General features: G+C 38.3%; 1 protein-coding gene across 7 annotated transcripts in view; it reads right to left on the bottom strand.

Moving 5' to 3' along the window:
* Positions 1–4,443: 4,443 nt before the first annotated feature.
* Positions 4,444–27,152, bottom strand: part of LOC107600301 (death-inducer obliterator 1-like) — a 27,950-nt gene continuing 5,241 nt past the window's right edge. For 2 of the 7 annotated variants that reach the window (XM_016292168.1, XM_016292169.1), the window contains exons 2-17: positions 26,625–26,674; positions 23,190–23,303; positions 21,936–22,836; positions 17,702–18,047; positions 15,898–16,116; positions 15,377–15,590; positions 12,242–12,818; positions 11,798–11,957; positions 11,579–11,695; positions 11,338–11,502; positions 10,917–11,073; positions 10,319–10,784; positions 10,066–10,213; positions 9,878–9,967; positions 9,571–9,766; positions 4,445–8,498 (exon numbers count right to left, since the gene is read on the bottom strand). In XM_016292168.1, the coding sequence (XP_016147654.1) occupies positions 4,948–8,498; positions 9,571–9,766; positions 9,878–9,967; positions 10,066–10,213; positions 10,319–10,784; positions 10,917–11,073; positions 11,338–11,502; positions 11,579–11,695; positions 11,798–11,957; positions 12,242–12,818; positions 15,377–15,590; positions 15,898–16,116; positions 17,702–18,047; positions 21,936–22,836; positions 23,190–23,271 (7,389 nt within the window). In that variant the 5' untranslated portion in view covers positions 23,272–23,303; positions 26,625–26,674 and the 3' untranslated portion in view covers positions 4,445–4,947. Of the gene's footprint in view, positions 8,499–9,570; positions 9,767–9,877; positions 9,968–10,065; positions 10,214–10,318; positions 10,785–10,916; positions 11,074–11,337; positions 11,503–11,578; positions 11,696–11,797; positions 11,958–12,241; positions 12,819–15,376; positions 15,591–15,897; positions 16,117–17,701; positions 18,048–21,935; positions 22,837–23,189; positions 23,304–26,624; positions 26,675–27,152 lie in introns of all 7 variants that reach the window. The other 5 variants (XM_016292170.1, XM_016292166.1, XM_016292167.1 and 2 more) reach the window with 5 other exon arrangements.

The following is a 27,152-nucleotide window of genomic DNA, read 5'->3' on the forward strand; positions in this document are numbered from 1 at the left end:
TCTCCCTGTTCTAAGGAACATTTCTGCAGTGTTCATGGGTAATAAATGTGTCAGATCAATTCAAACATGCTATAACTATTATTATTATTATTATTGTTTGTATTGCAGATACTGCCGTGTGCCTATTCTATGGAGGCCTGGATGTCACAAATCAACTCACAAACAGAAGTGAATCAAAACATTTCTGCATTCAGTAAAATAATCTAAATTTGATTCACTAGTTTACAACTTTGCATGTGAGAAAATGGCCAGTTTAGGCTGGTTTAAGCTGTTTTTTTTTCTTCTGCAGCCGAATATCATCTTTATTCTCAACACTTGTGCAGGAGCAAGACTAAGGCCAGAAAAATCATTAAGGATCCCAGAACTCATACAAAAACTTCTTTTCACTGCATCTTTAGGGTCAAGCATGGTGGTAGTAACTCCTCCTGAACCTTTGCAAAGCCATCCAGATCTTTAATGAGGAGCCTGTACAATACTCAACAACAATACATTGACACAAACCATAACAAAAACCCACGGACACCTTCATAAACATACACAAACACTCTGTGGAACAGAGTGGGAACATTCTGTTGTGTCCCCCAAGGACCAGTACGAAACCCACATAACCTTAAAGGGGTCATATGATGTGATTTCAAGTTTTCCTTTCTCTTTGGAGTGTTACAAGCTGATTGTGCATAGATAAGATCCCTGGAGTTGCAAAGACTAAAGTCTCAAAACCAAAGAGATATTCTTTATCAAAGTTAAGACTGCCACGCCCCCCTAAAACGGCTTGTTCTAACACGCCCCCACATATCTACCTCACTATGTGGAAATATTAGCATAATGCTGCCCAAATGTGCACGCAAAGAAAGAAGGTGTGGTTTCAGTAACGCAGTTAGTGTTGAAGCAGCATGTCAGGGAGACGCTGTGTGTTTCAGTGCGAAAGCAAAAGTGAGCGAGCGAGAGAGAGAGAGAGAGAGAGAGAGAGAGAGAGAGAGAGAGAGCAAGACACATCACAGTGGAATCAGCTGTCTCAACCGTGGCTTGTGTACTGCAAACACATACCAGCTTCATCACTGTCTGTCAGGAGACTCTCTTCCTCTTTCGGAAGTGCTTGCGGTGTTCGGCCAATCACAATGCACTGGGTCAGCTGGCCAATCAGAGCAGAGTGCGCTTGTCGGAAGGAGGGACTTTGTAGAAAACTAAGCGTTTGAGAGAGGCGGGGCATAGAGGACCTACAATAATGTACAGCATTTGAAAAATAATGTGTTTTTTGAACATTAAAGCATGTCAACATATTCTGTTACACCAAATACACAAAATAATGATCTTTAAAAAAGCATCATATGACCCCTTTAAGATGATGAACAAATGTAAACTACAAACTAATGGATGTCACTGTCTATTTCCATGTCACAGCACACTTCAATAGTGTTTGATATATTTTGCTGGGTTTCTAGTACAATTAACATCACAGGTAAAAATCACACACTGAGTGTGTGTAGGTCTCTATGTGAGACAAACCACAAAAGCTTACAGCTCAATAGAATGATGGAGAGGTTCAGTAAAAAGACAATTTTATTCTGGATTCTATGGGCCTTTTGCTTGCTCTTTTCACAGTCTGGCTGTGATGAATGATAAGATGCCTGAACCGCACTGAAATGACATTGAGGGTATCATTCCGAATGACCTTAAAAAGGGCAGGATTGATAGATATCACAAACCATATATTTGTGCTTCCAGGCCAAAATATCCTGTTACAAGGATATACAGTTATTTATCAAAATACATAGGAGGACATTGGCAAAAAGACAAACGTTATTAAATAATTACTGAATTTTATTCTTGCATTTATTTACATTTACATCAGAGATTAAAGATTCATCTTTTCAAAGTGATGATTCAGTTGTATCCATTTCTTTTCATAAAATGATGTAAGCATACAGCATCAAGACATTAGACCTGTACATTTTTGGGGTTGTTTAATTTTTCCACTGCGGTTTAATTCTTTCCCACTATTTTCTCTCTGAGCATTTACCACCACCTACTGATGAGCTATTGCAATGACATAGAAGGGTCTATCATTCATTATTTGCAGTGTAAAGTATATGAAATCTACTATGATGAATGAAAATAAATACATAAACTAAATGAATAAAATATTTATTATTTATTATAAGATATGCAAGTGTCCTATCTTTTTTTTTTTTTTTTTTTTTTTTTTTTTTCTCTCGATTAAAATAATTTATCGATTTTATATAACTGATTATATATAGTCACAGGAATTGTTTTATTTATTTATTTTTTACTTCAGAAAGATAAAGTAACGATTCAACAATCAGACAATATTAGAATTAGATAAGCAATTGCTTCTTTATCAATAATAATTTCCTATACATTATTATTAATATTATAATTTGTTGTTAAATATAGGCTAAATGATTTTACATTTAATTACATTTAGATACATCACATATGTGTTTTATGCATTATTCATTTTTAGTTTCCATTTAACGGTACGATCTCTACAGTTTTTGAGACAATGTCCTATTATCAGTATATCCTCCTGTCCAATTTTAAGCCATTTACAGTATCAAAAGCGAGTCTCTTAAAAGTAATACGTGACTCATAAACGCTTTTGTGTTACTAAAAACAACACTCAAGCCAAACACCAATATGTAACATTCACACGGATGAACAGCTCAGGCAAACTAGGCCAACTCAAGGGAGGTCCTGCATCAGCCGATCAACTACAATTGAGGTAAATGTGAATGAGAAGTTATCTTTCAATCCATCATTATGCTAGCGTACACACTTAAACCAATTTTAGTACATATGCTTTTGACTGGACTACAGATTTTTTGTCCAATCAGAAGCTCTAGAATGTCACTGTCCCTCCCTCAAACATCACCTGCAGTTTTATGCATTATTCGTTTTTAGTTTCCATTTAACGGTACGATCTCTACAGTTTTTGAGACAATGTCCTATTATCAGTATATCCTCCTGTCCAATTTTAAGCCATTTACAGTATCAAAAGCGAGTCTCTTAAAAGTAATACGTGACTCATAAACGCTTTTGTGTTACTAAAAACAACACTCAAGCCAAACACCAATATGTAACATTCACACGGATGAACAGCTCAGGCAAACTAGGCCAACTCAAGGGAGGTCCTGCATCAGCCGATCAACTACAATTGAGGTAAATGTGAATGAGAAGTTATCTTTCAATCCATCATTATGCTAGCGTACACACTTAAACCAATTTTAGTACATATGCTTTTGACTGGACTACAGATTTTTTGTCCAATCAGAAGCTCTAGAATGTCACTGTCCCTCCCTCAAACATCACCTGCAATCTACTTGTGTAAAGTAGTGGTTATGCTATCTTTATTCGGTAAAAAAAAAAAAATGTGTGAAAATGACCTACATTCGAGTTTGTAGCAAATGAGTATGTAACTTTTTAGGACATACTACCAAAAAGCAGACGTGCTGTCGCCGTAATCCGACTCATCAATCATCCTGTCACATTTCACATCTTGGCGCAAATATTACTCATTTAATTTTCACAATCCTTCATTCATTAAAACGGCATGATCATTTAATTTAATGTAATTTACGATACTCCCACCATACACCTGCATGACTGTAATTTATGCCTCATATTTTCTTATATTTCGCAGCAGCTGGTGGTTCACTGTAATGAGCCTATCATTGTGTTCATCTGATCTTACAAAGATTTTTTTAACAGCACTCAACCCTTAAACTTGTGAGATGTTTAAGATGACGGCCCTGGTCCCGCATGCAACAGTTCATAAGTAGCCTAAAATGTCAAAAACAAGCACAGATCCACCCGGGAAATAATAATGTAAAATTAGTAAATACACCATCCATTCATCTGTGCAACAGTCATTCCAACATATTACAATTTCTAATTCTAATGTAAGGTAGGTCTAGCTTACTATTTAAGATAGTGATTGTGATGCAGGGATTCATGGTTGTGATGCCTACAATGCCTGTTTGGTACTTTTTCCCCTTTCAATTTGCTTCATTCAATATGTCCCACCAAAAAAATAAATAAATAAAAAACAGGAAAGATAACTGCATTGGTAAATCATCCACTATAAACTAATAAAAAGTGATTAGTGATTGGTTACTTTACTTGGATTGCTTTGGATAGAGGAAACTATTAGAAATTAAGTGCAAAGTGTTTCAAATAATTCTAAACTAGTTAAATGTACTGCAATTGGTTGTTATTAAATACCATGAATAAAATGACCATACATCACAGACAAATTTCAATAATTTAAATGTGCCCTGCCTGGCATGCTTACATTTTAGAACAATTTAAACAAAGTTTTAATACATACAATTTAACCTGCATGAAAGTTTACTTGGTCATGTATAAAACATTAAAAATGTTATTTTTAACTCCCCAAAGACTTCAAAGAAAACACAATGTAATGTATTATCACAGAGAATTTAATTGAACAAATGTAATGAACATAAGGAGTGGCTTCAGGTCAATCATTACCAATAGCCTTTAGACACATTCATTAAATGCTGGTTACGCTTTTACCATACAAAGACCTTCTTTTGAAGACATTTTTTCCTTTAAACATAATTTTAAAGCTATATGGCTCATGACTTCTCTATTTAGAAAAAAGTAGTTAAAAACGTACCTGTATATACACAAATACATATTTACAGTCTTGTTTTATTCTTATCAGTGAAGTTTTCCATATTTTTCTTTAAAATAGAATTACAGGGAGTGTATGTTGTGCTGACAAAATTATCATCACATAAGACGTACACCTGAAGATGTTAACATCAAGGACTTGTAAGTAAAAAGCATAAAATATTCGGCAAGAAAAGAGTACAAAAGAGACCTTCAAGCGCAACGTTCAAACCCATGCAAATATATATATATATATATATATAAAAAGTCAACAGTCAAGATGAATGACCTTCATGATGGGTTTTCAAATTCTGTAGACTTTGCCCTTGAGCTGTCAGATCTTTCTTTTTTGTCATCTTTCTTTTCCTTGCTCTTGCTTCTGTCCCGTCTGTCTCTGTTTTTCTCCTTACCTCTGTCTTTGTCACGTTCTCTGACACGATCTCTTCTGTCACGATCTTTTCCACGTTCTCGTTCACGGCTCCTTGAGCGTTCCTTTCTCCTGTCCCTGCTGTCTCGATCTCTGTCACGGTCTCTTTCTCTGTCTCTGTTCTTTGCTCTGTCTCGGTCATGGTCTTTTCGGTCTTGATCTCTCTCCCTGCCGCGGTCCCTGTCTCGATCCCGGTCTCTCCTCTTGTCTCCATCTCCATCTCTGTATCGGTCAGATTCTCTGCCTCTACTGCGATCCCTCTCTTTACTGTGTTCTTTCTCCCTTTCCTTGGTGTGGCCCCGCTCCCTATCTCTTTCCCTGCTTCGATCTCTTTCACGATCCCTTTCTCTGCCCCGGTCATACTCGTGCTCCTTGTTCCAGCCCCATGATCGTCCACCATGACCACCTTCTCGATCTCGGTCTCTTTTTCTATCTTCAGACAAATCCCGCTGTCTCTCTTCAGACAACCTTGAGGAGGCATCTCTGTCACGTGAACCACCATCAAATCTACTTGGACGGTTATGTGGTTCTGAACTATCTCTGGAGGAACAGCTTCGCCTCCTCATTTCAGGGGAGTGCCGTCTCCAGTGGTCATCACGGTGGGTGTCTGGGCTGTGTCCCCCTACACGGCCCTGTATTGGGATGGGACCTTCAGGAGGTGTTGGAAGCAGAGGTCCGCGAACAGGTCTAACATCTCGAACATCACCTGGGGTGTCATCATTGTAGTTAAATCGTGCTGGCTGACCAACAGGTTCTTTATCATAATGTCCTGGTGGTGGACCTCTCGGGCCACCAAACTGCTGCACTGATGGTCCCCGGTGCCTTTCAAAGTCTTGAGATGAAGTTCCCCGTGGTTCCTCAAATGATCCCCTGTGTTGAGGTGAACCACGGAATTGGTTTGGAGGTGGAAATCGCTGTCCCGACATTTCACCTGAAGGTCCAGGGGGTCCCCTTCGTCCATCAAAGTGGTTTGGCAGTGGTCCCCTAAAAGGAGGCCCTTGTGAAGGTATCTGGGGCTTCTCTAATCCCTGATGATAAGAGTTTCCACCATCTTCAAATTGATCACCAGGCCCTCTTGATATATTAGATGGAGGGCCATGATCCCCAATGTTATGAAGTGGAGGCGGACCTCTTGTACCAGGGAAGTGGGATGGTGGTGGTGCTCTATTATCAAAGTGATTTAGAGGGGGACCAGGAAATGGTAGAGGTGGACCTCTGGGTGCAGAGAAGTTAAAAGGTGGTGGAGGCCCATTAAACCTTTGTCCATCAAAGTTGGGAGGTGGCCCGGGTGGTAGAGGCCCTGCAGGTGGGCCTCTTGGTCCGATATGCTGAGGGGGCATTGAATTCATGGAATTGTCAAATATCTGAGGAGGGGGACCTCTCTGACCCATTGGCTGGAATAGAGGTAGTCCTCTTGGTGTAAAATTAGGAGGTGGTGGACCTCTTGGAGCTGCATCAAACTGAGAACTGCTACCCCACTGATTCTGGAAAGGCGGATAGGATCCAGATGGTGGATACTGAGAATGATCACTATCCCCAAGGGGAGGAGGTGGACCTTGAATTGGGGGAATCTGTATTGGCGGTGGACCTGACATTGGAGGAGGGAGATGCATAGGTGGTGGAACAGTCATTGGTGGTGGGCCTTGGATGGGAGGTGGACCAAGAATAGGTGGAGGGCCAATAAGAGGAGGAAAAGACATTGTAAGTGGAATGTTAGCAGGGTTTGTTGTTGGTATGTGCTGTATATGGGAACTGTGAGAATCCATATAAGAGGAGTTGTCTTGGATGACATCTTGTGGCACTCCTAAGTGTAAAGAAGTAGATGAAGTACTGATTGTTGAAATGTTATAATATGTGGTTGCAGTGGTCTCAATAGGCTTCCCAATGGATGAAACCTGATCAACTTTTAACACAGCCTGTCCAATGGATGAAACTTTATCAGCTTTTAAAATACTGGCAGAATTAGGCCAAACCTCCTCAAAACTTTTGATCTCAGATTCAATGGGTTCATCCTTCGTTTTGGGTTCCTCTTCAAGCTCTTTTTCCCTGTAGCTTTCAACCAACTCTGGGTCAATCTTTTCCCCTAGTAACGGAATTGAAACCTCTGTGCTCTTTGTATCAAGAAAAGGCACCTCTTCAGTCTTTCTTCCTTCTTCACTCCCACCCCCCTCTTCAGACTTGGATGTTTCTGGCTGCTGGATGGCAGGCTGCACTGAATCTAAGGTGGCAGTGACTTGCAATAGTGGCAAATCTGTGGTTGCAGAAGGTTCCTCTACTGATGTATCCTCGGTAGTGTCCAACTGTGCAGTTTGTGTGTCTGAAACTGTGCATGCTTGTGTTGGTGATGTCTCTGTCGCTGTACCTTGTTGAGGAGATAGTTTGTCTGTAGTAAGAGGAGATTCTTCCTCTGCTTCTGTGGAATCAGACGTCTGTCTTCTACATGCAGCTGCCTGTCTAGGGTCTCTACTCTGCCTTGGGTCTCTTCTCTGGTTAATAATTGGAGCAGCTGAACTCTTTACCACCAACTCTTCAACCTTTTTACCAAGCTGCAGCAGTTGACTGTTAGCCAACAGAGATGTAACAGGCTGTGAAATCAAAGTCTCTGGTATTTGTTGATGAATTGGGCCCTCGTGCTTCTGTTCCTCGGTCTGTTTTTCTTCAAGCACCTTTTGATGCTCAGTTAATTTCTTAGCACTTGGATCAACATCATCAAAAAGAGAGTCATCCTCAGGGTCATAAGCTACATCATCCACCACGGAATTGACCTCTGCTTGCTTTACTGCAGCAGTCACTTTTGTTGTATCATGAGTATTTTCTGTACTATAGCCAACAGCTGGGTTATATTCTTCCTCAGGATCATATGGTCTATCATCCTGTACTTCTACCTCTCTACCCTTGGTTATTGCAAACCGTTTTACAATTGGATCTAACAGGGATACAGAAGGCACAGAGACGTCGACAGCACTTTGATCTGAAGGTGATAACGAGACATCAGAATCTTGCTTCTTGCCAAAAAGTGTTTTCAGGATAGTCTGAAGTGGTGTGGAAGAAGCCGTAGATGCTGCAGAGATATTGGAGGATGGAGAATTACTGCCTGTGCTAGTGCTGACACCAAGTGCTTTCACACAGGACAGTATTGAAAACACAGTTGAGACAGAACTTGAAGACTCGGAGGCACTGATGGGTGGAGGGGTGCCTGGGGGAGTTGTGCTTATGGCATTCAGACTAGAGCGAAGAACTTTGTCCTGTTTTATTTCAGATTTACTAGTAGTGGATGGTTTTGGAAGGCCTGTCTCATCATCTCTTAGAGTTTTAGATCGTTTTTCCTCATTCTCTAGAGGGGCTCCAGGACGCTTTTTGTCCTTCTGGCAAATTAACAACCCCAGAAGGAGATTGGGACGAGCTGGTTCTAGTCCTGCAAAACAAATATGAAACATTATTTCACAAATAAGTCCTCTATTGAACCATTATTATCATCCACAGATCCATCTAATATAACACCTACGTACTACACCAAATTTCAGGTAGATGTTAATACGCAAGAAATACAGATTAGAAGAGCTTGTTCCACATAATACAAAAATACAACAAACTGGTCAATAAGAACTTAACTACACACTTTTTTATGTACCCACCAAATTACCCTCATGATGTACACATTTATTGGCAAATTAGATGATCACAAAGGGCTTGTTAATTTAAGCACAAATGGTCCTTTATACAAACCCTTTAATTATATAAAAGTTATAGATAAAGCTGCATTTAATTAATGATAACACTACTTATGTTCCTCTTGTAAACTTATGCCAATAATGATAATTTCAAACATGCTAATTTTATGCAACAATTTGTCTCAGGATAGAAAACATCAGTAAGTCAGTCACTCCTTGGGCAGATCGGACGACTCCCTTGTTGTTCTTATAAGACAAGATGTTGTTCAGCATAAAACTTACCACGGTTGCCATGATATTACAGCTAGTCCAACAGCAGACAGCATAAATGGGCATTTTTAAATTTAATATTCAGCAAGGTGGCATAAGTTATATATTACATTTTTAGGTAGTCACTTTGCGAAACTCCAACACTTGTTCTTACAATTAAACATGAACCTGAAAAAGTAAGGCTAGGACACAAATATCTAGGACATCAAACTTGGATTCATGATATATTTTATTAGAAAATCTTACAATACATGACAACTTGAAAACAAAAACAAGACAAGCCAAGCCAAAAAGTAGTACACAAACAACTTTGTACTGAACAAACTTGTACTGTATTGTAGCACATTTGATATGGCCATGGTTTGTTTTCCTTTTTGTAAATTGTGGAACAAGCTTTCCATTCACAGAATAAAGAGTTACATACAAACATGACTTCAATCATGCTTACCTGATGTTAACATCAAAAATTGCTTTCCATTAAACGTTTCAGGGAAAAACAAAGATGATTCTTTAAAGAAATTTTATAATATCCTTGTATATGCTTACCTGGTCCATCAAATGGCAGAAGTTTCGCAGGAAGCGGGTCTTTTGAGCTCAGAGGGATGAGGTAAAGGTCTTTAATGCGCTTGTTGCTGTTTGCCACAACTCCAAACCGCTTACGGCTACTGAAATAAGAAAACAGAGACACATACGCCACCTCCTCCTCTTCAGTTGCTGGATGGAAACGAATGAGGCTTAGTTCCTGAAAAAAGAACACTCAGCATCAGAAAACAGCACTCAGATGAATGAAGTACAGTTTAAATTAACTTTGTGTTTTAAATTTAATTCTAGTGAATGTTTTTTCTTTCCATACTTTTGAAAGTGAAGTCTTCAACTTTCCCACATAATCCCATACAGTGTGTGGTGATATTCTACCACCAATATGAATAGTGTCAGGCAAGTCCTGCGCAAAAAAAAAAAAAACGTTGTTAAAATGAAACTGTAACATGAACCCTACAGTATAATATTAAGACCTTTTAAGTAAATACTTTGAAAACAAACCTCCTTAATATGCTCAAATGATCCTGACACCAAGTAGGCTTTTGTGACAAACTTGGCAACAGAGTGCATGTTTATGAATCCTTTCCACATCATCTCTTGTCCAGATAAGAACAAAGCGGTTTCACCCTCAGGAGGGGACTCTGACACACTGATAAAAAAAAACAAAATTACAAATATTACCACATATTAAACTGGCAACAAAGCAGAATGAAAGACATTTTATATTTAAAAAATAGTATATATATTCCTGCACCTGGCAGTACCGGACCCATAAGAGGCTGGTTTCGGGATCACAGGTCTGGGTATAGATGCTGGGGCAGGAGGGGGCATAGGCAAAGGCCCCTTTGCTTCTACAACCACAGGTTCAACAGAGATAGGAATATTTGTTGGCACAACAGCATCAGGAACTATCTGAGGCACAGATGAGCGGTGACCAGCAGTACGAGGATCCCTCCGAGTTATTGTAACGGAAGAGACTGCAGGTACAACAGCAGGGACTGGGGCCTGAACCACAGGAAATACACTGCTTGGATCTTCCACCACAGATGTAGAATCAAACATGGGCGCCTCAAGACCAGAAAGAGAGGAAACCTGAGGGAGATCAGCAGGGGATTTGGACGGTCTTGGCTCTGATTTAGGCTTAAAAGATTGCTCTGGCTTTTTAGGCACAGACATTTTGCTTTTTTTAGATGGTGGCTCATCATCTGCCAACTTCTGGCCTGAAAAATAAGCAACATGTTATTTAAATGTTAGCTATTAAAAAGATAATCGGTATATATACAACCAGTAAGAGCTACTTTTCAGTAGGTCTTAAGGGTATGTGGCTTTTTATCGTGGTAATAAAGTCCCACCTGTACAGATCTTGCAGTTCAGGTCAAAGAGATGAGCCCTGTGCTCTGCTGTAGTGTCTTTTAGCATACTACTGAAGATATCTGGCATTGAACTGCCTTTCGCAGTAGAGACTGGGGCTTGTGGTACAGAAGTAGGCCGCGTGTCCTCATGGGAGTCCTGCTCAAAAAGGACAAACGTAAAAGGAAAGGATCAATAAGCAATCTTTTAATAATTTTAGAATGCTATTCTCATCCATTTAGTCATACATGTTTATACGCACCCATGTAAAAGAAAGAGAAAATTCAGATAAGGAAGGTGGCAAGTATAAACACAAATAGTGCATTCAGCAAAGTTGCTTTAGAAACTGAAATGAGAGCAGTACAGATACAAAAGTGTGTGCAAGATTAGACAGATGCAGAAAGCAAGAAAGCCAGCACTTACAGCAGCAGAACCCAAGTGGGAAGATTGGGAAGTGGCAGGCATACATACATCTCCATCAGACATAGGGGGAGGAGCCTCCTCCATGTCCACATGTGTGGGAGCACCCTCCTGTCTGGATCCACTTTTGGGCTGTCCTGACTGGGATCTCCCACTCACATCCAGACTCTTTTGGAATAAGTACATAATTTAGGCACACAGCATAATTAAATAGTTTACACAAACAAATTCCAACACGTTTTACCTCAGAGATCTCTGATTTTCTCCAGTCTGACATCTCCTTGGAAAGAAGTTCTTCTGGACTCAGTCTCACCAGCCTGAAAGGACTGATCTCGCCACCAACCACACGATAGAAAAGGCCCTGCCACACAGATAAGTAAAATAATGCAACTCTTTCCAAAACTACTAAAAGGTCTATGTAGATTTCAGCAGAAACCATAAATATACAAATAAAGTGACTAACCTTGTTTTTAGGGTCCTTTAGATTGAACATAAGGGACCTGTACTTGTTCTTGTATTTGTTATCAGTGTTCATATAAAGGTTAAACATCTCCTTCTCAATGCTGACCGCCAACTTTCCCACTTCACTCTCAGACATGGAAAGATCATCACTGTCACTGACCCTGTGGCACAAAAGTGAATTTAAAATCATATTTTTGCAATTCGACTAAAAATCATTTTACATTTCAGTTGCATGAGTCAGAAGAACAAATGCAAAATATATTTTAAAAAAAGCAATTCAATATTTCAAAAACAGAACCAAAAAATCAGTTAATCTGAATGCGTTTATTTCAACCATAAAGTTTGATATTAACAAATACTTTACTGGTTCATGAAAATATGTTAATGCAAATGTTATAAAACAGTATTAAAAAAGTAAATGTTATACCTCTGAAACATCTCTAACCTTTTATATAGGATATCAGTCAGTGATCGTCTGATGTTGGATCTCATCTGGTTGTTGGGTGGTGGCTGTGGAGAAGCAGCAGGTGCAGTGGGTTGGGTTGGTCTAGGTGCTGAGTGCTGGGTGGATGACACTGGTGATGGTGGGGTTCTAGAGTTTGGAGACGGACCAGGCTCTGCAGAGTCCTTTTGCCCCACCTGTGGCTGCTTTTTAGGAATAGTAAAGGTGCTCTTGCCTACACGGAGAGCTCCAGACACATGGTGACGTGATCCCTGGGGGCCTAAAGGTGATAAAACCGGAATTGGTGGTATGGGAGGTCCTGGCTTTTTTGGTTTGGCTTGTATGGGTATAGGCTGTTTTCTTAACTCTCTTCCGCTGCTCAAAGGTGCTGCACTTGCTTTGCCTTTGGGAAGAGGCGAGGTGGTGGCAGCAGCTGCCTTTGTCCCCTTGGAGCCAGGAGACTTCTTCCCACTTTTGGAAGCAACATTTGAAGCAGGTGGTTTCTTGTCAGCGGACATCATTTCCTTCTCTGGCTTGAGTTCTTCATTGTCCTCCTTTTCTTGATCTTTTTGGGCAGCTGCTGGAAAACAGATGGAATAAATTGATTCATGCACACAAATGAAATGGCAAACCTAAAGAATTTTTTTTTACAAATCACTATTTCAAAGCTGTTTTGGTCAGTCCACAAAAAAGAATAAAATATAGTATGCTCAATTGTAGTGCCTTGCTTTTGTAATAGCTTTCTCAAGTTATTTAACATGATGACCACCAGTACCAGTAAAGAATGGCTTCAAACAAAGAAATTGTTTAACTTGCATTATATTCAAGTCAGTATTTAAGGGTAGTTGACTCACAGACCAGTCAGTTTTATTTGTGTGTGTGCATATATATATATATATATATAAAAATTCTATTTTTTAAGCAATTAGTTTTAATCACTGTGTGAAAATTTAATCAACTAACTGGAGCACAGAGCAGCTATTAGTAAAATAATTATGTATACAAGCAGAACTTGAAGGGTTCATAGCAAAAACCGTTCAGTTATTAAGTGAAGACTTGATCTTGGAGCCAAATTTAGATTCACTGCCTTGTTTTAATTATTTTGTCAGGATATACACCTCAAACACAATTAAAGCCCTTTGGGGAAAAGACACATTTTTATACCAATTAAAATGCCAGTAGTACAACACAGCACATTAAATACATAAAGCATAAATAACCTGATGTAATAATTCATGGAAATATTACACAAAGACTTTATAAATGACTATATTACCAGCTACAGAGAGGGGGGAAAACATATCAATGTTCAAAATTAAGAATACAGATATATTTAAGAATATAATATCTGTACAACAATGAAACGTCCCTTTCTATTGTAGAAATGCATCCTAAAAAAAAAAAGAAGCACTTTCAAGAGCAGGTATAGTGTACCACAGAGCATCAATATAATCCCATTCATGTGTTACCCATATCAGACAAATTTCTCCATATCTTGATCAACAACACAAACAACCCTAAGCAACCTCATGTACACTAGTGCCTCATTTAAAAGACTAAAAACCATGAAAAATGCTGCTGGGACCAAGACAAAAATGATCGGCATTAATTTTGATTTTCTATTTCTTAATTTTCTAGTATCAAACACCCCACATTAAGCTTATGGTATCCTTTTTCTTGTCATTTTTGCATATGATAAACTAAAAACTTTTCCTCTGCAAGTCAACCATTCCTACTAAGGCAGAAAACTCATGCTCTAAAATCTCTGCATCAAATCAGCTGCACTCAACAGGTACACTACACTCTCAATATGTAATTTGTTCATATGTAAATATTAAATAAAACAAGCGTATTCAGCTTTGGTCTACATTCTGTGTATATGTATAAATACAGCATGACATTTCCCTGTGTGCTGCAGTTATGAGGTGTGTGAATTCTGTTGTTGTCTGCTGTGGGGTGATATGGTGTCCTCAGCTGTTCTTCATTCGATCCCTCATTACTTCTGCTCACTCTCTGGGCTCTTGGGACTTTCTGACATGCCACAGTTCTTCTCTCAGGCCGGCTCCAACGACTGTAGGCTTCTTTTCGCAAATCATGCTGAGACATTTAGCGGATGGCTGACAAAAACCAAAAACAGGCAAGGGCCGTGCCATCCCATGTTGTCATCCAATAAACAGACTTCTCTCACAATTGAAGCACAGGGCCAGAAGAGTATTATCCGCAATTTCACTTTATTTTGAATGTCACTTTGTCCAATGAGCATTTATAAATGCAGTGCATGCAAGTCAAAGGACTATCAAATTAAAAGCTGTTAGTTACTTAGTTAAAAGTTACATTTTCAATAATATGTAACAGCAATGTAGTCAAAAGTCCACATGATCAAAGACGTTCTATTCTTAGTCGGGGAAGGAGGGCGGGAGGAAAAAGACACCAAACCTACCTGTTCTGGTGTGAGGTCAGTACATCTTTTCGGATGAAGTTTTTGCCCCGATGATGGCAGGGATTGGAGATAAGTGGCAATGGCATTCCATACATTGAGAGACTCAAGATCACACGCATACATACTTTGTTGGTCAGAAAGCTTTACAAAAGCATATCATGGCAAGGCACTACAGTTTGGGCTCAGATCCATAGGATCTACATTTTTTTATATCACTTATTTGGTGCAAAACTAAATTTACTTGGATTAAATAGTTATAGACTGTAAAAAACAGTCTTTATGCATTTTAGATCTTAAATACTTACCCCTTTGTTTTTGTTTTTATAAACTTACCTGTTCTGGAGCTGAATAGCCTGATACAGATACTTTATAAATATAAAATAAATATTATATTATATATGATAAATATTATCACCTTGCAGTGTTGGATAAAAACACTGACAAAATATTTTAAGATGTGGCACTGGGTGTCCAACTTAGAAAATTCATAATTATAGCTGTGCTAACATTTTCCAGCACTAATATCTCTTTAAAGGCACAATTTAAAAAATGTCAATCCAATTTTCACCAGAAAAGAGCTGCTTTTTTTTAAATCGGTGAATCTTCTAGACTGCAGCAATTTCAATCTGCTGTTCTTGACAGTTCATCATTGGTAGAGACAGGTCAATAAAATGTGGAAAACCCTCAGAGATACATACACGTTTTGTTTAAAACAGATGCTGATATGGGTGAAGTCTTTTCAGGCGTTACTGCAATGTAATTATGGTCACTGGACCAGGATGACATGGCTGGTGGCGGTGGATGCTCCTCTGCATGCTTGTCTTGATCATTGTCATCATCTTCCTCAGTCCCAGACTCTGACTCCTCCTCATCCCCTTGGTTAGATGACCTCCTTTGTGTGCCAGACCTCCTCTATAGTCAAGAACAGAAAGCACTGTAAGCATATATAGATTTAGATGTCCTAGCATTATAGAGAAAGAGCTGATACAATACCTGTCTTCCTGATAGTGAGTACCTGAATTAGCAACTACTGAACAACTTTTGCCATTACACCTAAACACCAATTTAAGCATATCCTCACAAAACAGTAATTTAGCCATATACACCACACACACAAAATGAATTCTACATTTTTATATAAATATAAAGCAAACAATTTACTGCCATTAAACCCATAATAAAATAAATATGATTATTATTGGGTGCCTATGAATAGTACCTTATTTGGTGTTTTATTTGTGGTCTTTTTCTGTGCTTTGGGCCTGCCCCTCTCTTTCTGTTTGGAGTCTTTTCCATCTGTAGTGATGGTCTTCATGGCGGCAGCGGCGTGTTTGAGTATGCAGTCGTTCCCACAGTAGACGGAGTCAGGGAGCGCATCTCTCTCGCAGCCAGGGCCGATGCACTTTGGGAGGGAAGATCCCTCAACTACAGATACCTGCTGAAACTCAGGGATGTCAAACCACTGTGGCCACAAGATTACAGCAACATATCTACACCTAATGTACTGTATATTGCTTCCTTTGTTTTTAAATAGCAAGTAAAACATTAACATTCAATAATTAACATATCAATTTTTAAAACCGTAATATGCATGTTGTCACATGACATCATCAAATTGAAAATATTTATTAAATATTTTTAATCCAACAAAAAAAAAAAAGTGTTTTAATTTTGTGGTTTGATCAAATAAGTCTAAGAAGTTTGTGGCTAATATTACTTCCAAGGTCATCCATGGCACTAATAAGTGTCATGGCATTGCATTGTGGAATACAGTATTCAAAAGCAGAAAGCTGTTCTATACTGCACATTTCAGTCACTCTAGTAGCTTATCTGGGTATTCTGCAAAGACAGAAATTTCACAAGTCCACAGTATACATAATATATACTGCAGCATTAATGCAAATTCAAATAGTCAGACTCTGACTTCACGAGGTTGTCATCTGCTGAAAAAACAATGACTGTAAATAGATATTTTTTGGGGAAATTTTGCTAAGGACAACTGCAGTACCCCAAAAATGTTACAATTCAATAAAGAAAAAAGTGAAATTAAGTGATACTTGTAAAGAGATATGCCCAAAAATAGCTAATATTATTATAAGATAATTTAGAAATTAGACTTTTCATAGCATTTACTCAGTCTCTATTTATATATATATACCATTTTTTTTTTATTGTTAAGGAACCACTCACCACCTTAATTGCATATATTTTATAAAAATCGTACCATAGTACCACAAACTTATCACAAGCCTTTACGAGGTGATTTTGCAACAAACCCCCGTTATCTCAGCAGGAAAGGTACTCAGAAAAACACCCAATATTGACATGAAACCCAATAAAACCATTATTTTACATGCTTTGTAATGGCACTAAAACTGGTTCTCAGATGTTACTACCACCAAAAATTAAGACTTTTACTTCTGAAGTTAATTGAACATTAATCTAATTATTAGTGCTCAAAACTGAAAATCCTAATTTTCCTGTACAATGTAACATTGCAAAAACACCCAGATATGATAGCGGCCAATTAATGACCCTCCAATTTTGAGAGAGAGAGAGAGAGAGAGAGAGAGAGAGAGAGATATATATATAAAAAGTTATTGATCTTGCAATTTAAGTTACATTAAATGAAATTTTATATATATATATATATATATATATATATATATATAGTCAATATGGGGTGCTGTGTGTACATTGAGGAAAAAAAATTAACTTAAATGATTTTAGCAAATGGCTGCAATATAACAACGAGTGAATTTTAAGAGGGTCTGAATACTTTCCGTACCCACTGTATATAAATAAGATATTGATCTTGCAATTTAAGTTACATTAAATTTAAATTAAGCTTTCAAGCAATGCGGCTGACAGTAAATTCCTGTAAGAAAAGCTAACAAATTTCATGCAGAGGCACAAAGCATCAAAACTGTATCCAAAACCAACAGGATGACTTCTACAATCCCATGAAATTACATGTAAACAAGAGTGCAGTATTCAAACTTGTGTATCATACATAGACATACCGGCTGGAAAATCTTTATTTTCTTTTTCCCACTAGGATTGGTAGCCTTCTCGATCCTGCCCTTGATACCCAGGTCATCAGAAGCTTTCTCCTCTGTGGTGGCTGCAACAGTGCTAGATGGTGTAGCAAGACCGGTCTCACTTTTACGAAGGCCAGCTACTGGCCTTTTGCCATTCTCTGCAGCTGCTGTGGAAGAACCAGTCTTGGAAACCTGTCCCTTCTGTGTGTAGCAGTTTGGACAGACATAGTCCTCTCCATTTCTCTCCATCAGTCGGCCACGTGCCTCAGAGATGCCAACGCAGTCGCCATGAAACCACTCCTCACAGCGATCACAGCAGATCATAAACCTATGCACAAGGATTTCAATAATGACCAAACACCCTCAATAATCATTAAACCCACAAGAGATATGATAGAACTTCTGCTGACAAAAATAAAAAGCAAGCAATGGACAATTTCTGCTTTGAACAAACACTTGCCATGATTCTTGAATCGTGCCTTGTGAGGACAGTGCAACATTAACCAAGTGTTGAATTAACAATTATGACAAAGATTAGGAATGTACCAATAGGGAATTGACAATAATTTGTCAAAATACTCAATTGCACATTTTGACTGGCTTAAAATGTAATTTCATTTTAGGCTTAAAACACTTTCTAGCTAATTACTGAAAACCTATGAGCTTAGAATCTGAATGTTCACTACTGATTATGAAATACAGTCATAATAAAAACCAGTAAAAACAATGCAATTCAAAAAACATAGATCATTGGAAATGTCTGTATACTAGAACACCACACGCATATGTGCTTCACTCACACATAGAGCTATATCTACTTTGTGAAAACTCACAGATGCACAAGTAAAGTGCACCAGTAACTTAAGACTGGTTTTGTGCTCCATGGTCACATATTTTTGTACGTTTTAAATATCCTGTGCATAGAGGTTCATCTTTTTTATATATCATGAGATTTTGGCCAAATGTATTAAACAACAAATTCTAAGCTCCCATATAGCTACAATAAACATAATAAACTGTAAGTTGTTGAAAACTTAATGCGTTGCATCAATCCGTAATAGTTGCATCAGATGCGGCCATTCTAATGACAGACAAAACGCATACCTCCGACATTCGATGATGATTTTCATAAAAAGTTAAGTGCAAGTGTCTGATCATATATAAAGCTACAATACCAACTCTGACAATGCAGTATTTACAAAAAAAAAAAATATATATATCAAATATATATATCCCCACCCCCCCAAAATTCTTTTTTTTTGCTATATTTCAGTGCTTAGTGGTGTGCCATGGGATTTTTTTTTTTACTCATCAAGACTGTGTCGTGGCAGGAAAAAAAGGTTAATAAACACTGTTCTAGCACACAATTTATATATAGATTCCTCCTGGGCCTTAAGTCAATAAAACTCTTAAGTCTCATGATTTGGTTTAAAATACTCCAGGAGATAAATGTGCACATACTTACAGGGTATAAGAACATTTCAGTTTAGTGCCTTAGAGTTTTCGCTCTTCTGCTCATGCCACTTACAGAAGAACTCTTACTTTTAAAACATAATTTACTGAAATTAAACATCTATAAACTCACTTTAACATTTTAATCGTCTGTATAATAACTTATATAAGTACTAAATACATTATAATAGTAATAATACATTTATTACACAACATACTGTACATATTATTTACATGTAAGCATGTAATAATTAAGACAACATAAAGCACTGACAAATAAGCCTGGTGTAAACATTAATATGAAAGGCAGTAACAAATCACACAAACTAAAGTAGATTGCAGAAATATAAAAACAAAAAGCTGTTGCTTTACCACACTACTTTAGGTAATTCAAAGTCACTGTAATAAACATATGTAAACATGTGGACTGCACTAAACACTGTCTGTTAACTTTAGACCAGAGGTTCTCAAACTTTTTTTGGTCGCGCCCCCCTTAAATCCTAAAAAAAAAAAAAATCTGAGAATAATAATAACAACAGTTATTCTCTCTTTGTTATTTATATTTTGTGGGTTTCATGCTGTCCGTTATGGCATAGGACACACGTAGGCTTTCCTCCTCACCAACACCATTAAACACTGTGTCTACACCGGACGCGAGCGGCAAAATACAGTAGAACCACTGATAATAGAGAAGTCATTATATATAGATCAACGAGTAGAAACCATTATAATCAGTGACGCTGTGTACACTGGATGTGGCGCGATGCAACATAACAAAACCCGACATTAAACTGATGCCTCGTTCTATTTATGACGTACTGACACAAAGTTAAAATGATTTGCAACGGTCGCTTTGTCACATCCAGAGTAGAGCTGTTGCGGTGCGACGCAACAACTGTAGCGTCCGGTATAGACACGGTGAGTGGTGAGTTTAGCCAAGAGCAAGATATGCCTCATATTTTCTACACTTAGCTTTTAAATGACCAGCACCTGCCTGGGTCTGTGCGACTTCATCTATGGCTTTTCTCTTCCCTATCACAAACCGATCCATCTCCAGGGCTCGCAAAATCACTAGCCCGACGTCCCGGAGCTATTATGTTTTCCAGTCGGGCTACCAAAATGTATCACCACTCTGCCCGACGGGCTATCTTAAATGCAGATCTCCCGCAGGTCCTTAACTCCTAAAGTGAGTTGTATCAAACTTAAGGCCATAAAGAGCTTTAAATATGTTAAATGGCATAAGAAATGTCTTAATTATAATTTCAAGAGGTCTTACAGTTGGGGACGGAACGACAAGAGTCGCGATATGACTGGATTAAACTTCAAAAGGCAATGATGTCATTGAATAAATACAGCCCTGCAGGTGTCAAGTCAAAACGCAGTGCAGATGTCTTTATTTGAATGTATATCAAGGCAACCGACTGTCCTCAGAAATGTGTCGTTGGCATTTTAATTTAAATTTACCTATAATTCCCGATAAAGCAGCGTTTATGAGCGCAGAGCTGCTTTGTGTACAGCCGTTACCAGGGAAACCGTAATATTTCAGTGCTCCTAAAGCGCCACCTAGTGGCAGAGAATTAATTTGCATTTTCAATACACCTTTCTTTGTGATTATGGTTAGATCAATGCAAATATCAACTCTTGTTTTTACGCAGCAAACACAGTTGTAAATGAGATAGAAGTTAATGTGCCTTCTAAAAATCTAAACAATTAAGACAGTAATATTTATACGTTTTAAATTGACAATTTATATGCTTGATTTATCCCTTTTCATAAAAATGGTCTAAAGGCTGAAAAGCAGTTGTATAGGATTTGTGTAAATCATGTAATTTTATGGCTCAATACTGTATGTTACCACAGACATTCTCCAACCCCACTCATACAGTGTTCATTTTACTTGTGCAGCTCTTAAAATGGGTCATAAATGGCCTTAAATTTATTTTAAAAAATTCTGTAGATACCCTGTAAATAGTGAAATAAAATTCCTTCCTTCATATTTGTTGATATTTGTGTATTGAAAATATTTTTGATTGACATTTAAACTCCTATCTGATTTTCTTTACTTAAACAAAAAAAAAAAAAAAAGGTTTTTTTTTTTTTTTTAATTAAATTAAATTAAATTAAATTTCGGGCTACCAAAATCTGAAGAGTACCTGCTTGAAGGGCTACCAGGGATTTTGAAATTTTGCGAGCTCTGATCTCCCATTCTAAGATATGTACTTTGGCAGTTTACTGTTTTATTTCTGTTCTTTTTCTGCTGATGGCCCACGCTCAACTTGAAGCAGCGCTGCTTAGACCAATGCGTCATCAAAGTACTGCGAGAGCTATAAGACAGCAGACGTCTTTCTCTCGCCATACTTTGATATTATGCACGATCGATCTTAAGTCGAACACACCTCTTTACTCTTGCGTGTCACGTGACCCAGTGTAATCGCAGCCTCTGCGATTGAAAAATATTTTTTTCATATCGCGATATTGCAAATGCAATTAATCATTCAGCCCTAATTAAAAATTTTTATTTTATAGTATTTTATAATGTATAACATAATTCTTGTATGTGTATAAACCACGTAATATTTCAAAAACTACATAATCATTTTAAAAAAGCATTCTATAAATTAAATATTTACATAAAATCTTATGTTTGATTAAAACTGCAGCATATGCATTATTTATGCTGAATCTACATGCATCAATAATTTAATTCTCCCAGTATTCAACAAATAACAAATCAGCCAACGACATCTTGTCCAAAGACACATACCTTTTGTTGTGTTTCTGCCTGCAGATGCAGTAAAGTGCATTAGGGTCATAACCATCACTGTCAGACTCACTGGACGAAGACTCTTCATCATCATCATCATCCTCCTCCTCCTCCTCTTCTTCTTTCTTCTCATTGCGGAGCTTCACTCCTACTTTGGGTTTAGTGTCTCTTTTGGAGTCTTTACTGACTGCTCTAGTAGGACGTCTATTTATTATGGACTCATTTGAGGTCTTCTCTTTGTTCTTATCACAGTCCTCCTCACCTTCCTCGTCTTTCACCACCTCATCCTTTGCTTGTTCTTCTTTTGCTTCAACATCCTTTCCATCTCCAGCACTACCCACAGTCTCAACATTTTCTTGGGTCTCTGTCGTTACCTCAATGGTGGCCTTTTCTTCGTTTTCAGAGCTGCCATCGTCACTCACCGAGCCAGCTTTAGGCTTCACTGCACTCCTCGTCCTTCCCCGACCCCTTTTCTTTTTCTCTGGTGAGTCCACTTTCTGTTCCTCTATTTTAGCATCTGCATTTCCATCAAAGCTGGCTTCGGAGGCCGTTTCGGCATCGGTTGGGGTCTGGGATGGAGGATCTCCTCCCTCAAGTCGTGAGGGACAACTTTTCCTGCCAGTTCCTCTTCCACGCTTCACAGTGACCAGAAACTCTTCCAGTTTGTCTGTGCGTTTCGCCTGCCGGCCGCTGCGACGCACTGGGGCGCCCTTGCCCTCTGGGGTCTCCCCTGCCATTTCTCCAGGGATTTCCCTTTTAGCAATGGTGGTCCGACGAAAGCCCCAAGTCTTCTTAAACTCACGTGAGGGCTTTGCAGAATTGTCAGGGTCCTCTAATTTGTCTTCACTAACATCACCTTGGTCTTTTTGATCTTTGACTTCTCCTGAGACCGATGTTGGTTCTGTGTGTGAGACATAGCAAAATTCTAGTTCAATTCAACAATAAATGTTTAATTATCAGCATGCTGCAGCTATGCGATTTGGGTGACAATTAAAACTGTGATACGTGCTTTCAAGATAAATCAATGAAAACATGGATAATTGAATTGATATGGTGACTCCCCATTCTGATAAAAAAAATTGTTAAAAAAAGCCATTTCATATTTCCCAGTGCATGCCCAGAATAGATTAAGAGACTCTTAAATCTCAGTGATTACATCATGTTTCAGTAATTTCTCAATCTGAAACCCTGATCGGAGTAAATCCCACGGCTCTCTTGTACAGGAGTGCATGTGGTGGAGTGGGCCGTGGGTACCTTGTGAGCTGGTATCCACAGGATCCTGGCTGGGCTCAGGCTCAGGGGCTTGAACCAGCTCAGAGCTCACACTCTCCTCCATAGCAGAGAGACACTATTTTTCAAAAAGTATATCTATAATTAAGAAAGAAGACAGATTTAATAGAGAGCACAACTCCCAAATATTTACTACAAGTGTTCTCAGCTGAAGTCATGTGTCTTCCCAGCAGAAGGTGCTAGTTTGCCTTTTTTTCTTATGGGTCTATCATGCATTTAGTAAATTGTGTCTACAGGGCATATAAAAAGGATGATTCAGACACTTAAAAGTGCTCTATCCCTGATCTATTGCAAAATCCACTATATAATTTAAGGTTGTGTGAAAGATTACTTAAACTGTTTAGAATATAAATGAATTATTACATGGCTACACATTGCTTGTGCTCAAGATGCACACTGGACTCCTCAAAACTAGCCTAAAGCTGTGTTTCCACCAAAGGAACTTTCCCCAGGAACTAGGGACTTTGGGCCGGTACTCGGTGTGTTTCCACTGCAGGAACCAGGATTTAAATAAAGTTCCAGGTAAAAAGTTACCCCTCAGAAAGTCCCTGCTCGCGAGGTAGTACTTTTTCAAAGGTCCGGAACTTTCGGAGGCGTGACTTGGGCGCTGAGCATGCTGATTGGTTGAGTTCACGCAGCATTGCATTTCAACCACCATATATTCAAAAAAATTTTTATATTACTGTTATTATGTCATGAAATGTAGTTTTAAAAAGTATTTCAGGCGAGAAAGTAGTTGCTTAAAACTCAAATCTGCGGTTTATTTATAAAGACAGTGCCTATTTGAAAATGTGCTTTGCCGATTTCGGAGACGTGAGCTCCACGCAATCAGCGGGCGATGTGCTCATGTATCCCGACGAGAGCAGCCTCAACTCGGCTAGTCCTTCTGACATTTGCTGCTGGCTCTGATGTCTCTGTAGTGGTCAACCATAAGATATCATTTGTTTTGGGTAAATCTAACAGGTAATCTTTGGTCTTTATTCTATTAATCTATTAATATATTAAAATGAAAATAAAAAGGCAATACTGTTTGATATATTTAGTTTTATTGTAATGCATGTACGTTCCCTGAACTACATTTCTGCAGCTATTAATATGTTTAAATGAAAATGAAAAGAGGCAGTGGTGTTTGATATCATATTTCGTCTTATTGTAAATAAAGTGCGGAAAATCGCAGAAGCCCAGATGATCTGACTGACGTTATCAAGTACGCTGCTGTTTGCAGAATTACCGAACTTGCGAAGTCCAAACTACCGAGGATGCAAGTCCGAACTTTGCGTACTTGGTATTGAGAAACGCATGCAGACCTACATCACCAGACTATTTGCCTAATCTTCTCGGTACTTTAGACGCAGACAGCAACAGGTCTGGGGCAAAAAAAGTTCCTGGGACAAATTGTTCCAGGTAATTTTGGTGGAAAAGCGGCTTAAATTACTTAAGAAATATTTTGGGGCTTTCTATTTCCTCTAGCAACTAAAACGAACAAATAGACTAACCATATCATCTTTGTTGTTAAAGGGTCATGAAACCCCAGACTACTTTTTCTGAGATTTTAGCAGAGGTGTTTGTGTTGCACATCATAGAAGACAATGTTAGCATCCGATCATTTTAACTGTTGGAGAAAACTGGTTCATTTGAAGCTTTTTTGCACTATTTTCATCTTCCGGGTTTAAAATCTACATTGTGTTGACGTCACAATTTGTGACGTGGCAATGGACTAATAGTACATCGATGACGTGATGACGTGTCTTAAATTATTCATGAGACTGCGTGTTCTTATCCTATGAGAAGATGCTTCGCTTAATTATTCACAACAGCACAACAGCATTTGCTATGACAGACATTTCAGAGTCTGCGAGATGACATCGCGCACAATAACTGAGAGAAACGTTCATGGACGGAAGAAGTGTGTTTGTTTCTGCTTTGTAATAAGAGTTCGGCACAAACGCGATTCATTCACTTGGTGAGCATAACCGTTTTTACAGCTCTGTGACAACCCGTCCAAAGGCTTATATAAACGCCACAGAATAAGCCTTAAAAGTTCTCAGAGGTGCAACAGCGAGTTCATATATATGTTTTCGATGCAGAGTGCAAATGGCTGTGCATTTATTTGTTTTTAACTCGATGGGAGCGAAATGTAACTGTCAGAACGCTAAGCTGTGTGTTGTCTGTCTCCCCTCTTCCCCCTCCTCCGCACCCACTTTTTTAGCATTTTTTAAAACTGGTGAGAACTAACCAGTGCTGAAAACAAATTCCACTCATATCAGTGGACAATAAACAAGAAATTGTTTTATGTGAACTGTGCAAATGCTGTGTAAAATAAGTACAGTGTTTATTTATAAAGACAGTGCCTATTTGAAAATGTGCTTTGCCGATTTCGGAGACGTGAGCTCCACGCAATCAGCGGGCGATGTGCTCATGTATCCCGACGAGAGCAGCCTCAACTCGGCTAGTCCTTCTGACATTTGCTGCTGGCTCTGATGTCTCTGTAGTGGTCAACCATAAGATATCATTTGTTTTGGGTAAATCTAACAGGTAATCTTTGGTCTTTATTCTATTAATCTATTAATATGTTAAAATGAAAATAAAAAGGCAATACTGTTTGATATATTTAGTTTTATTGTAATGCATGTACGTTCCCTGAACTACATTTCTGCAGCTATTAATATGTTTAAATGAAAATGAAAAGAGGCAGTGGTGTTTGATATCATATTTCGTCTTATTGTAAATAAAGTGCGGAAAATCGCAGAAGCCCAGATGATCTGACTGACGTTATCAAGTACGCTGCTGTTTGCAGAATTACCGAACTTGCGAAGTCCAAACTACCGAGGATGCAAGTCCGAACTTTGCGTACTTGGTATTGAGAAACGCATGCAGACCTACATCACCAGACTATTTGCCTAATCTTCTCGGTACTTTAGACGCAGACAGCAACAGGTCTGGGGCAAAAAAAGTTCCTGGGACAAATTGTTCCAGGTAATTTTGGTGGAAAAGCGGCTTAAATTACTTAAGAAATATTTTGGGGCTTTCTATTTCCTCTAGCAACTAAAACGAACAAATAGACTAACCATATCATCTTTGTTGTTAAAGGGTCATGAAACCCCAGACTACTTTTTCTGAGATTTTAGCAGAGGTGTTTGTGTTGCACATCATAGAAGACAATGTACAAATCTTGAACAATGCAATCTAGAGAAAACCAGACCTGCTGTAAGACAACACCTGCAGGCTCTAACATGCATTTGGCAAATGCGATAATGTGTCATAAGTTACATTTGTAAGGTTCAAGTTTCCAGGGCACAAATACTGCCAACAACTTTCACAAAAATAAACAGTAACAGTGAGACTTCAGTTGCCAAAAACCATGCAGAGTCTCATAATAACAGTAGTGAAATGCTGTACCTGTGTGCTATGAAGACGATGACTGGAACTCTTCTATTTAAGATACTGATCTATAAACACATACACACAAAAACAATTAAAAACTGATTAAGATGTAAGCTCTATGAGGTTAGGAAGGTGGTTACATTAACATCAGGACATATAACTTTCTGCACTTTCTTACTTCATATATAGTTTTCTGTATATAATTAATGTTCCTTCATTTTCAACTAGTTGGAAGTCTGTCAGGTTTAAAAAATATATATAAATCCACCCATGTACTAAATCTGTAACTCAAGATCAACTAAATGAAGACTAGGTCTGGGCAAAAAAATATATATAGATTTTTCGATTAATCGTATTACTTAAGAAATATTTTGGGGCTTTCTATTTCCTCTAGCAACTAAAACGAACAAATAGACTAACCATATCATCTTTGTTGTTAAAGGGTCATGAAACCCCAGACTACTTTTTCTGAGATTTTAGCAGAGGTGTTTGTGTTGCACATCATAGAAGACAATGTTAGCATCCGATCATTTTAACTGTTGG

Source organism: Sinocyclocheilus grahami, unplaced genomic scaffold, assembly GCF_001515645.1.
Source record: "Sinocyclocheilus grahami isolate Dianchi unplaced genomic scaffold, SAMN03320097.WGS_v1.1 scaffold281.1, whole genome shotgun sequence".
NCBI classification, from domain to species: Eukaryota; Metazoa; Chordata; class Actinopteri; order Cypriniformes; family Cyprinidae; genus Sinocyclocheilus; species Sinocyclocheilus grahami.